The sequence below is a fragment of the Gigantopelta aegis genome, chromosome 13 (assembly GCF_016097555.1).
Source record: "Gigantopelta aegis isolate Gae_Host chromosome 13, Gae_host_genome, whole genome shotgun sequence".
Taxonomy (NCBI): domain Eukaryota; kingdom Metazoa; phylum Mollusca; class Gastropoda; order Neomphalida; family Peltospiridae; genus Gigantopelta; species Gigantopelta aegis.
This window is the reverse complement of record NC_054711.1, coordinates 32,641,763-32,655,867: the sequence shown is the minus strand read 5'-3', so window position 1 is coordinate 32,655,867 and position 14,105 is coordinate 32,641,763. Positions and strand designations below refer to the sequence as shown.

At 39.7% G+C, this 14,105-nt stretch overlaps 1 protein-coding gene across 1 annotated transcript in view; it reads right to left on the bottom strand.

The window, feature by feature from the left end:
- Positions 1 to 13,807, bottom strand: part of LOC121387393 (innexin unc-9-like) — a 38,508-nt gene extending 24,701 nt beyond the window's left edge. Inside the window, exon 1 of the mRNA XM_041518496.1 lies at positions 13,611 to 13,807. Within this exon, the coding sequence (XP_041374430.1) occupies positions 13,611 to 13,615 (5 nt within the window). The 5' untranslated portion in view covers positions 13,616 to 13,807. The remainder of the gene's footprint in view (positions 1 to 13,610) is intronic.
- Positions 13,808 to 14,105: the final 298 nt, after the last annotated feature.

Sequence of the window (14,105 nt, the reverse complement as noted above, 5' to 3'; positions counted from 1 at the left end):
CAGGAGAGAGAGAGAGAGAGAGAGAGAGAGAGAGAGAGAGAGAGAGAGAGAGAGAGAGAGAGAGAGAGAGAGAGAGAGAGAGAGAGAGAGAGAGAGAGAGAGAGAGAGACAGAGACAGATATAGAAACAGATATATAGAGAGAGACAGAGATAGAGAAAGAAAGAAAGAAGTGTTTTATTTAACGACGCACTCAACACATTTTATTTACGGTTATAAGGCGTCAGACATATGGTTAAGGACCACACAGATTTTGAGAGGAAACCCGCTGTCGCCACTATATGGGCTACTCTTCCGATTAGCAGCAAGGGATCTTTTATTTGCGCTTCCCACAGGCAGGATAGCACAAACCATGGCCTCTGTTGAACCAGTTATGGATCACTGGTCGGTGCAAGTGGTTTACACCTACCCATTGAGCCTTGCGGGGAACTCACTTAGGGTTTGGAGTCGGTATCTGGATTAAAAATTCCATGCCTCGACTGGGATCCGAACCCAATACCTACCAGCCTGTAGACCGATGGTCTGCCACGACGCCACCGAGGCCGGTCAGAGATAGAGAGAGACAAAAAAGGAGACAGAGTCGTAGAGAGAATAAAGTGTGTGGTTTTTTTTCCTGAAGTTTCTAAGTCTGTACTTTAAAAGTCGTATATATTAATTATTAAACTATTAATTATTTTAAACACACACTTCACAGGCATAAGATACGTATGCACATGTTATATACAAACTACATGTATAGTGTTGACCAGCCGTATCTGGTACACAAGTAACAAACATGTATATAACTTTATGCTATGCCTGCTCACATATAAACCTGTTTTTTTGTTTTTTATGCGTGACTTATATTGAATAATACAGTGCATACCAGTGGATACGAGCACAGTTTATATGCTTACACACACGTCAGATCACGTGTTGTATGTATGTAACGGCATTATGCAACCGGTTGGTATCTCATGTTTTCTCGTCACGTAACAGACGCGACGGTTGCCGGGGTCAGAGTGCCAAGACAGAAACTCGCAGCCGTATAATGTACTTTGTATATACAGGTATAGATATGCACTTATGTGTGCACGTTTCACAGACAAGATGACGAAACTTTAAAGGGACATTCCTGAGTTTGCTGCACTTGTTAAGATGTTATCGTCTAACAGAGACGTTTTAACAATTGTAATTACATATCAAGTATATTTTCCTGCATAACATATTAGTGGCTGAATATTAAACGTGTTTCTGGTCGTTCTAATATTTGTAACAGGTTAAATTTCACTTTATTTCCAAAAATTTAATTTTTTCGTACGTACGAAATTATTTGAAGACAAATCCAGTTTGGGCTTCTTACAAATATTAAAACGACCAGAAACACATTGAATATACAGACACTGATATTCTAAACCAGAAAATATATTTAATATGTAAGTTTAATTGTAGAAATATTTTATTAGTCGGAAACATCTCATAATGCAGCAAACTCAGGAATGTCCCTTTAACAAACATGTATAGTAATCGACGTTCCCTTATATGTGGCTGGGGATGGGGTCGTTTTTTTTGTTGCCATTTTTGTCTTTAGTGGGTTTGTTGGTGGGTTTGAGATTGTGAGGGTTTTTTAAATTTTATTTTAGTTTTTTTTAGTTTGTTTGGGGTACGGTTTTTTGCTTGATTTGTTGTATTTTGTTAATACTGTTGGGGGGTGCTTGGGGTTTTTCGGGGGTTTTTTTAGCCTCTGAAACTCGCCCATGGGTGGCCGGAACCGGGACAAGAACTCAGTGCCCATCAGGTACCTTAAGATCGATGGTTAACAACTACAAGTTAGTATACCATATCGAGGCCAGTAGAATATGCTGATTTGAAAACAAAACGTTTGTAATATTTAATCAAAGTAAAGTTTGCTTTAACGATACTACTGCAGCAAATTAATTAATTAATCATCGGCTATTGGATGTCAAACATTTGCTAATACTGATATGCAGTCTGCTGAGGAAACCCGCTGCTTGTTTTACTATTAACAGCATGGGGATATTTTACATGCTGTTTCCCTACAGACAGGACAACACATACCATGGCCTTTGATATAGAAGTCGCGAGACACTGGGTGGAATGCGCGAAAAAAAAAAACGACAAACAAAAAAAACGACAAACCAAACAAAAGAATAACCAACCAAATAAAAGAAACTCCAAAACAACAACAAAACAAAATCTTCAATGAGTCCATCGATGGGGCTACTATCCAAATCAATTAATTCACTTAAATTTATGTTGAATTAAGGTTCAAGCACGCTGTCCTAGGCACACACACCTCAGTTATCTGGGCTGTCTGACCAGGACAGAGGGTTACGTATTAGTGATTGGTGAGAGAAATGTCCAGGTTCCCAGCTTCAAATTCCTCCCGTATTCAAGTTACTCCCCGGTAATTTTTTTAGAAAATAAAATGAAATTTAACCTAGTACAAATATTAGATCGATCAGAAACACGTTTTATACAGCCACTAATATTTTATGCAGAAAAATATATATAGTAATTACAATCGTTAAAAAGTCTCTGTTAGTCGATAATATCTTTAAAATTGTAGCAAACTTGTCATGTCATGTCATAGGGTTTAACGTGCACATTCAGAGCAAGCTGTTGTAGCGCACGCCTGTTGGGCGCAAGTGCTTGCGGAGCAAGCCCTTTCGTCCAAGGGAAAGTTGGGGGGGGGGGGGGTTAGAACTCAGGAAGTCCCTTTAAATGCACAGCACATACCCTCACCGTAATGACGTCATCAGTTACCAGCGGAAATGACTATCCTACCCATAGAGGCCGGGGGACACCTATTGTTTCAGACCTGGGGGTGAACTCTGTCAGACAGACAATATGGAACTTTAATCTCAACTCTCTCGACATGTTTTGACGGAGACGAAAAAACAAACCACCAGTTTTTAAAACGGTCTGCATTTGAGATGACTAAACGGACAGTTCATGACCGGTGGAAATAAAATAACACCTAATAGTTTTTCGTTAATTTCGTAGCATTGTGACAAATATGATTAATTTGGTTTCGTTGTTTATTTTTAAAAGACAAAAATTGTTTGAATGATTTCTGAATCATTGTATCCAATTACGTCAAGCACGCTGTATATACACAGACGACGTGATGTCGACGCAGGAAGGGGCTATACGTAAAATATAATAGGACAGACATATTATGTGTTCTATTATTTACGTATTGACTATTAACTATCTGAACTTAGGTAGTAGTATACAAGAAATAGAGATTATTACACGAGCGGGTGTGTCATACTGATTTTACGAAACGAGTGACAGATTTTCATATTTTATAGGAATAACTTAATATATATATATATATATATATATATATATATATATATATATATATATATATATATATATATATATATATATCAACGTTTCGATATAAAAAATATACCCTATTTGTGAAAATTTACTGGTTGTTGGGTGGGGGTAATTTGAAACTACGGGGGTACTTTGAACCTAGGTTCAAATTACCCGTGGGGTAACCTGAACCGGGGGGTAATTTGAACCTATTACCGGACCAGTTGTCTGGTTATCCAGAGGACGGGCCCGGGATGGACATGCTTGAAACCCTAGTGGTATATAAGCATGTAAATAAATATTGGAATGGAAGGGTGAGAGAAAAGAGGGTGTAGTGGTCTTACACCTACCCAATGAGTCGTTAAAACTCGCCGCTCTGGCTTGGAGCCGATATCGGGATGCGAACCCAGTACCTACCAGTCTTACATCACCGAGGCCGGTCCAAGCGAATCATGTCGATCGCTCTGCTAAATCTCGAAGCTGAATAATTGGTGTTGGTGTCGGTAATTTTTGACATGCTTCCATCAGAGAACAGTTCAAGCAGGCCTGTCGTGGGCACAACATTAGACTTCGCCAGAGAGTTCTGTCCATGACAGGGGCTAAATAGTCAGGTCAGGTCAGGTCAGAGTGTTTAACATGCACATTCAGAACAAGCTGTTGTTGCGCTCGCCTGTCCTGGGCACAGGTGCCAGCCTCGGCCGGCTGCTCCGTCCAGGTCAGGGAAGCAAGTGATATAATATGCACCTTTAAAGGGGCATTCCTGAGTTTGCTGCATTGAAAGATGTTTCCGACTAATAAAATATTTCTACGATTAAACTTACATATTAAATATATTTTCCTGTTTAGAATATCAGTGTCTGTATATTCAATGTGTTTCTGGTCGTCTTAATATTTCTAAGAAGCCCAAACTGGATTGTGTCTTCAAATAATTTCGTACGTACGAAATGTTTTTGATTTTTTAGAAAATAAAATGAAATTTAACCTAGTACAAATATTAGAACGATCAGAAACACGTTTTATACAGCCACTAATATTTTATGCACAAATATATATATAGTAATTACAATCGTTAAAATGTCGCTGTTAGTCGATAATATCTTTAAAATTGTAGCAAACTTGTCATGTCATGTCATAGGGTTTAACGTGTACATTCAGAGCAAGCTGTTGTAGCGCACGCCTGTCGTGGGCGCAAGTGCTTGCGGAGCAAGCTCTTTCGTCCAAGAAAGAAAGTTGGGGGGGGGGGGGGGGGGGGGTAGCAAACTCAGGAATGTCCCTTTAAATGCACAGCACATGGCACTCACGTGCGTAATGACGTCATCAGTTACCAGCGGAAATGACTATCCTACCGTGCATAGAGGCCGGGGGACACCTATTGTTTCAGACCTGGGGGTGACAACATGTCTGTCAGACAGACAATATAGAACTTTAATCTCAACTCTCTCGACATGTTGTTGACGGAGACGAAAAAACAAACCACGTCCAGTTTTAAAACGGTCTGCATTTGAGATGACAAAACATGACAGTTCACACCGGATGGAAATAAAATAACACCTAATCGTTTTTCGTTACATTTCGTCAGCTTGTTACAAATATGATTAATTTGGTTTCGTTGTTTATTTTAAAAAGACAACAGAACTTCTGTCGTTTGATTTGATTTCAACTTATTTTCTTGCTTATATCCAATTACGGTTCAAGCACGCTGTCATGGTCACACACCCCAGCTATCTGTCCAGGACAGTGGGTTAGTTGTTAGTGAGAGAGAAGATGGTGTAGTGGCCTTACATCTACCCATGGAACCCTTAAGAACTCGTTCTGGGTTGGAGCCGGTACCGGGCTACGAACTCTGTACCTACCAGCATGTAGTCCGATGGCGTAACCACTGCGCCACCGAGGCCGATTTGTCGTTTGAAACGAGTTTAGCTTTAATAAACTGGTGTTTTCGCTATAACACCGACATGGTCGATATTTAATACTAAATAGGGATGACGAAAACGGAATTTGTTCGTGACCTACATAACAATCGAGCGATAGAGAAAAATATGAGACAGTCTGTCTGTCTGTCTGTCTCCGCAAACATACAAATTATACCTGCCTGAATCAAAATCTACCGGCCCGAGGTTATTTTGACCAATATAAACCGATCGGGACGGGAGTATTTCAACCCCTGATGTAAAGACTTCACCATGGGCTTTACAGGAGATAATAAGATAATAGAGGATAATATACTTGTAATATATTACCAATTCTTCCAAATTTAAACACCAGTCGTAAATAAAGGACCAATTTAGACGCGCCATACGTAGAATTTACACGTTGGGCGGCTCTTTAGATGTCCATAAACCTGGATTAGAATGTCTGATAATAAAGTGGTCATATATTGAGACAAAGCCTCGATACTGCTTCACGTTGTGTGTTTATCCTTGAGATTTGGAGCACCGCTGTAGCAAGCAAACAGCGAACGAGAACCGTGTAAACAAGAGACAGAGGAGGGCACCGTGTTGCCGCAATAGAGCGTATGCGTGTCAAAGTGGACGGCAGTATATTACGTCATACTGAGCAACGTGAAACATAGGTTACGTAACAGCTTCAAAACAGGCCGAGTGATCTCGAAGTGTTTTGTTGACGCTTGGAATTGAAATCCGATAAACGGCGTGGTGGGTCGGGTTTGGGGGGTAAGTGGGGGGGGGGGGCGTATACAGCATGGACGGTGTTGTGGAGCCATCGACTTAAGGCTGGTAGATACTGGGTTCGAATGTCGGTACCGGCTTTCACTCAGATCATATGAATACATGTTATTATCCAGATTCGGGCATTTTCGTTTAATTCGTGCAAAAAAAGCCCCCCCCCCCCCCCCCCCCCCCCCCCCCCCCCCCCCCCTACAAGAATGGAAAGCCGCACACCTATGTCGTTAAACAAAGCAAACTTTAAGTTTACATCACCGAGGCCCGGTTTACCGTATTGGCAATTAGTACCTGTCCTTGAAACTCTGACAGAGTGACGGTCTCTGGCGCTTGGGTCTGATGTAACCAGGTGCGTTTAAGCCGGAGTACAAACAAAGTGTCGGGAAACGTTGATTAAAAGTACATAAAACAGTAGGGACCAGCGAGGGTTAAATTTATCCAGGCTGAACTGGAACAATATTGAAACAGGTACGTCCAACCTAGACAGAATCTAGATATCGAGACCGTCCAGGGATCGAAATATTGCCGTGCCGAGCGGTTTTGTTTACCGGTCAACATCACTATGCACCGGGCAATTTTTTTAATTTTGTATTTACCTGTCGTCTCGTCGTATCGGCACATTATTCTTCGTTTATATTCATACATTGAGTCAACCATGTTTGGTCCGGAAAGTTTTGATTCGGCCTGGCAGAAGTTTTAGATTGCCGGACCGAATATTCGGCAGGTTTGTCAGCCAATTTCGACCCCTGTCGCAATACAGAACGATACATAGTCACTTGGTTACAGCAGTGTGTGTGTGTGGGGGGGGGGGGGGGGGGGGGTAGTGAATGGCTGAGGAAACTGTCTCAAGGATTTGACCGGAAGAGGGACCTGTGATTTTATTCTTATTAAATTGGATGAAACCATGGATTTAAAAAAACAAAAAAACAAAACAAATCAAGCACGCAAAAGAAAGAAATGTATATGTGTGTGTCCGTACGCACGTGCTTGCGTGCTCGGTGCATATAGGCGCGTGTGAAGGGGTGTGAAGGGGGTCGACCTCCCCCTACCCCCGCTCAAGTATTTTTTTTTTCAATATATCTTCTGAGGGAGTTTGGCTGTTAGTATAAACCATTTTTGGGTATGGTCTTTTCAGTGGTTATGATTATTTTATTGTAAGATAAAAAGTAAAAAATGTATGTTTTTCACGTTTTTCCAAAATGCTTGTTTTTCATCTACCGGATGGGAGAAAAGTAATCCTCCATTATGTATCCATGTGGGACAGGGCTATTCCACCCTCGGGTACATAATATGATGTCAGAGACTCGGAAAGCCTCGTCCCTGACAACACATTATGTAGGCCTACCCTCGGGCGGAATAGCCCTGTCCCACATGGACACATATGAAGGATTCTTTTAAAGGGACAGACCCTTGTTTCAACTCGCTAAAATTAAACATTAATTTTAATTAATCTACAAACCTGTAACACATTTGGATACAGTTAGAATAGAGTGAAACATAAGTCTGTGACTTTGAAATGGTGAAATACCATCTAAAAAGTGACTAAAACTCGACTCAATAACTGTTATTTCTCAGACGCATGTGCGTTTTTAAAAATATGATAAATGCATTTTGTGATATTAAAAACACCAGGATGACCAAAAACACTTCGAATGTACGGAAATTGATAATGTAAACAATAAAATCTAAGTAAAGTATGATTTCAGTTATCAAAAACGGCTATAATAGTAAAAAAATATGCCTTAGTGTTTAAAAACTAGGGTATGTCCCTTTAATCCACAACCATTACTATACGAATATTTTCCACCTGCTGCGAAACGTTTAGGCCCATACATGGCATAGGTAAAATATTGTTAAAATAACAATACATTCAGAATTGTAATTAAAAGTAATGCGACGCTCATTTACTGCCCTCCTGTCTGGCGTCACATTTTTTGACTTACAGTTTAGAATCTCTATTTAAGCTTTGTTCCTTTTTCTTAAATGACAAATCGTCACTCACTATTTTTTTGTTATAATTCTGACACCTAGCTCGTTTATTTAACGATGATTAATTTACACAGTGCCTTCGTATGAAGTGTCGTCAGAATTATCCGTGTTCCGTTCAGCCAAGCCGAGCAGAAAAACGTTCGTAAACTGGTTTACAAATGCGCTTCATGTTAAATCAAATAACCACATCGAGGATCAGACAAAATTGAATAGTTACAAGTGTGGTAAAGCGCTCGCCTGATGCGTGGTCGGTCTGGGATCGATCTCCGTCGGTGGGCCCATTGAGTTTTTGGTTTTTTCTTCTTTTTTTCTTCTTTTTTCCCCATTCCAGCCAGTGCACCACGACTAGTACACCAAAGGCCGTGATATGTGCTATCCTGTCTATGGGATTGTGCATATAAACGATTCCTTGTTGCTAATCGAAATATTTAGCGGGTTTTCTATCTCTAAGACTATATGTCAAAATTGCTAATTGTTTGACATCCAATAACCGTTGATTAATAAATAAATGTGCTCTAGTGGTATCGTTAAACAATACACATTTTAACTTTCATCTGAAATGTCAAAATTGCGTGGCCCGAGTTTAGCCAACCGAGTCAGAAAAACGTTCGCTCGAATGTTTATGCGCGTCACGTTAAACTAAATGACCACGTCAGCAACACGTCAAATGGTTGGCGAACGTTAGCGTCGCTGGTTATTGCTGAACTCGGGAGCTGGCTAAATATGTTAAAGAGGTAAGGTGCAGGACAAGAAATCCTTTCAGCCTCGGGCTGGCAAATCACGCGTGGAACTGATAGTGTGTTAACCATCCCTCAGGCAGGTTTCTACTCCGATTCGCTGTCTACGAAGGGACTGTGTTACCTGTCAGCGTGTGAATGTAAAGGAAACAGTTTTGACATGTTGTCGCCTAAAGCACGAATATCACTTTCATGATCGTATACAAAAATAACGTAAAGAAAAAATATATATATATTATAAATACGGCCATTGAGAATATATAAAAAATAGTGTATTTTTTTCATAGACAGGACAGCACACACCACGATTGTTGGTGCACTAATCGTGGTGTATTGATTGTAGTGGGATAAAACCCCAATAGGTCCATTCAGGGCTATTCGTGTGATAATATTAATTTAAAAAATAAAATAAATAAATAATAATAATAATAATAATAATAATAATAATAATAATAATAATAATAATTATTATTATAATACTATAATACTATTATTATTATTATTATTATTATTATAAATACTATTATTATTATTTTTATTATTATTATTATAAATATTATTATTATTATTATTATTATTATTATAAATAATATAGTAACCAGAGTGTTTTTATGTACTTTCACACAGACAGAAATGTATACAAATAATCGCGTTGCCGTAACATTTTACTGTTGACACCAATTCCATCAAAACTGATATCACCGCAACAGTAAAGGTACAATGCGCACCTCAACAGTAAAGGTGCAATGCGCACCTCAACAGTAAAGGTGCAATGTGCACCTCAACAGTAAAGGTACAATGTGGCTTGTTTCAAGTGGAAAGTGGGCTTAATGGTGAATATGATCATTGTATTATGATCTTAGTACTGGATATAAGACTCTCATCAAGTTGATCAGGATTTTATATATGTATATATGTATATATATATATATATATATATATATATATATATATGTGTGTGTGTGTGTGTGTGTGTGTGTGTGTGTGTGTGTGTGTGTGTGTGTGTGTGTGTGTGTGTGTGTGTGTTAAACAATAATATACTGTTGTATAGGCTGGCGGACTGGTAGAAATTCTGGTGGGCTAATAAATTTTAGTTGGCTCTTGTCCGGCGGGCTAGTGAAATATTTTCCATTTCTGCACCCCTGTTATTATAGTCTAAATTCATTAGCGGGTTTATTTTTGCCTAAACACACACACACACACACACACACACACACACACACACACACACACACCGACTGCACCCTTCCCCTATATACGCCAATAAAATGAATGTTACATATGCATGAGTGGTTTCCCTTGCGATGGGAAACATAGTCACAGCTTTACCAATAACCTACGTGCAGTTTAGCCCAACCGTAGATTAACTCGTTATGCGTGTATCGAGATTATGACGTCATCACTTACTGCTGCCACTAAACAATGAGTGTTGGAGAGAACCTAATCTCCGGAATGTTTGAGGTGGGCAGCATTCCAGTATTAAATCAATCGGGACAAATACAGCTGGGAAAACGCCGATAGTTTTTGTGTAATCATTAACCACATGCGCGAGCAGACCGTTAATTACGTGATTGGCATGCGCATGCAGGGTGTGGTCACCCCCCACCCCCCCCCCCCCTTGATGAATCGGACCCCCCGACTCGCACTACTTTTTGCAGCAAGCCAGATTATCCAGGCAACCATATTTATATATTTTGAAGAAAACACACGTGAAAGATACAAAAACAATAATAATAAAAAATGTATACGATAAATTAATGGAAAATGTTATAGCTGAGTAGACGCATTGATTTAAAAAAAAAAACAAGAAAAAAACTACCCCAAAACAAACAAACAAACTTTTCGCTAATCATGTAATGAGACTCGGTAGGTGGCCAAAGAAATGTAGGAAACCTCACGCTTATAATTTACATATACATGTATATACCTCCCCCCCCCCGCCCCCCCCCCCCCCCCCTTTTTTTTTTTCAATTAACGGCCTCGGTGGTGTGAGTGATGTCGTGGTTAAGCCATCGGGCATAAGGCTAGTATCTACTGGGTTCGCAGCCCGGTACCGGCTCCCACCCAGAGCAAATTTTAACGACTAGGTGTAAGACCACTACACCCTCTTATTTCTTACTATAATAATAAGTATACATAAATGAATTAATTTACTTCTGGTGAACCTAAACGAATGTCTGACGACAAGATATTTCGACGATTATCCCATGAATATATTACTATATTCAAATAAAGTTGTGTGTGTATGTGTACATGTGTATGTGTGTGTGTGCGCGCGCGCGCGTGGAGGAATATACTTATGACACCATATCACATTTCTCTCATCAAGAGCATATCTTTCCTCATCCACTGATTTTAATCAAACACATTACGCCATATAAAGGGGCGGGACGTAGGCTACTGACAAAGCGCTCGGCTGCTGCGCGGTCGGTCTAGGATCGATCCCTGTCGGCGGACCCACTGGACTATTTCTCCTGCACTAATATTAATGAAAGTGATGATTCTGTATAGTAAATAATTGCGGTCTTTACGTCTATATTAAACTCGGCGTGTGTAACGGAACGTGAGTCTGTGACCCGATTTTACGGCCAGCTGTCGCACGGAGTACCAGTCGTGTTTGTCGAAATGAGAAATCGATGTAGGGTGAGGGAATTTCACTGTAAATATGTAAACCATTTGCTGTCATGCTGATCAATAGCTGCCACACATAGCCATGCAGCATGAATATCTAAACTAAAGCCTGGAACAATGGAGTTGACATTAGCAGACGGAACTATGTAGATGTTAGTCTAGGTGGTGAACATATAAGTATCAATGTATACAGTATAGGTGTTAGTATATATAAATAAACAAACAAACAAACAAACAAACATATATATATATGCTATGATATGTATAAGTTACGAAAAATTGTTACCTTAATTAAAGATATATAATTTCGTTTTATATACATACACACATACATACGTACGTACGAACGAACGAACGTACTTACGTATATATATATATATATACACATATGTGTGTGTGTGTGTGTGTGTGTGTGTGTGTGTGTGTGTGAAATGTTGCTGGGGGTGGATTTTGTCCTTGTTTTTTTTAATAATATTTTTCTTTTCTTTTTTTTCTTTTCTTTTTCTTTTGTGTGTGTGTGTGTTTCGATTTCGTTTTGTTATAGCGTTTATCATTTCTTCACGCATTTGTTAGCTGTTGTTTCCCGAGTGATTTCTGAGAGCTACATGTATTTGTTACATGCTGTAGCTAACAGACTGACGAGGGAACCGGAGTGTGGTATAGGACAACAGGTGTCGGCTAGATTCACTATCTTTAATATTAATATTACATGCAGCATAACATGCTTATACCAACAAAAAAAAGTCGAGGCATCCGCAAAAACTCCAAGGATAGCTATTTCTAGGACTAAACCTAGCATAATAATTCTGTCAGTATTCAGCGAAAACACGCTACATAAGCTGCAAAGGTTTTATATTATGCACTTCCCCACAAACAGAACAGCACATACCACGGATTTTAATATACCAGCCATGGGCACTAATTAAATCGGAGGGATAACCTAATCAGAGAATGGGTCCACCGTGGTCGTTCGAACCCACGACACAAGCACCTGAGACTCTACCGACCAAGCTAGATCCCGCCCCGTTGGGAATGGGGTACCAGAGTGTACATTCAAACTGATATGGCTACGTCACTGTGACTAGGAAATATAGGCTGTACGCGTGGTGTAACGATGACGATAAGTAAAGATAACACAGATGTTGTCCAGCGTGTCAGTCAGTTGTGCTATTTGTTGCGGGGGAACAGGTAAGTATAGGTGACATTCAGAACAGCTGATAAATCTGTCAAATAGCCACGCCACGCGCTGTGACGACACTGTCGTCGGAAAGTGGAGACGTCAGTGACGTAATGCCCCACCCCATCGCTGAAAATTATACCTTAACTTACACCCCATCCCAGGTCGATAGGTTAATTGATATATAATTACCCCACTCCCATGTGCTAGTATATTACGACACTTATGGAAGCTGCGGTAATTCAAACGCCAGGGGTGGATCTAGGGTAGATTTGCTCAAAGGGGGCGGGAGGCGGGGACAGGCGAATATTTACCCTGGGCTTTTAATAAGCTTGACATGGAGCATTATACACATTATTGAAAGTTTCCAAGCAAAACAGGTTGACGTAAGCACCCCCCCCCCCATCACACCCTACCCCTACACCCGATATTTGAGCCTGAACACTCATCCAAGTAACCACTCCCCAAATGCCCTTTGCTTAGAGACACTCAGCAATGATTTTATAACTTTAATGAAGAAAAATTAATAAAATGAAAAAAACAAAACAAGTAATAATAAAGACAAAGAAAATAAATAAAATAAAAGCTAAAAACTATTCATGATTGTTTGAATGAATGAATAAATGAATGAATATATAATTGTATTTATTTATGTATGAGGTATGTGTGTGTATGTATGTATGTATGTATGTATGTAGTGTGTGTGTATGTATTGTGTATATGTTTGTGTATGTGTGTGTGCGTGTCTGTGTGTGTGTGTGTGTGTGTGAGAGAGAGAGAGAGAGAGAGAGAGAGAGAGAGAGAGAGAGAGAGAGAGAGAGAGAGAGAGAGAGAGCGCGCGAGGGGGGAGGGGGTGTATATGTGTGTGTTTTGTGTGTAAACATGTATTTATGTGCACATGTACGATTGCCTTTATTTATTTATTTATCTATTATGGGCGGATGAGGGAGTATCGTAAATTAATTTAAGTGCATTGTGAATGTTTGAATGATGCTAACAAGTAAACCACTAACGATCATAATAATATAGTAATACTAATAAGTAAACAAAAACAAAAATCTACTTACGACATCGTGTGAAATTATTCTCTCTGTAAACGAAAATCACAAATCCACATCAGGAAGTCAACATCAAGAATCGCCTTTTGAGGAATTTTCTTCTTTTCCCCAAAATATTATCGAAATTAGTTTTCCTCCGAAAAACTTTCTGCACTCGAAATATCCGGTGACCACGCTGATGAAAAGTCTTGTCAACTTTGCAAAGTTACAGACTACGCTATCCCCTTATTCACGACACGTGACTTTACAGCCAATCAGAATCGTCGTACCTGAAAGAAAATGCCAGTCTTTCATCAGCGCTGAGTGCAACAGGTTGTGACAAGGCTGAGTTCAGCCAAAGCGGGCAGGTGAGAAAAGAAAGAAATAAAGAAAGAAAGAAAGAAAAAACACTCGCTACTCTGTGTTTTTTCTTTTTCGCCTCATATTCAAAGGAATGGCCACACTGGGACCCTATGAAATATTATTCGGTAACGTTGTGCGGTGATTGTTTTCGCTAAACGCAGA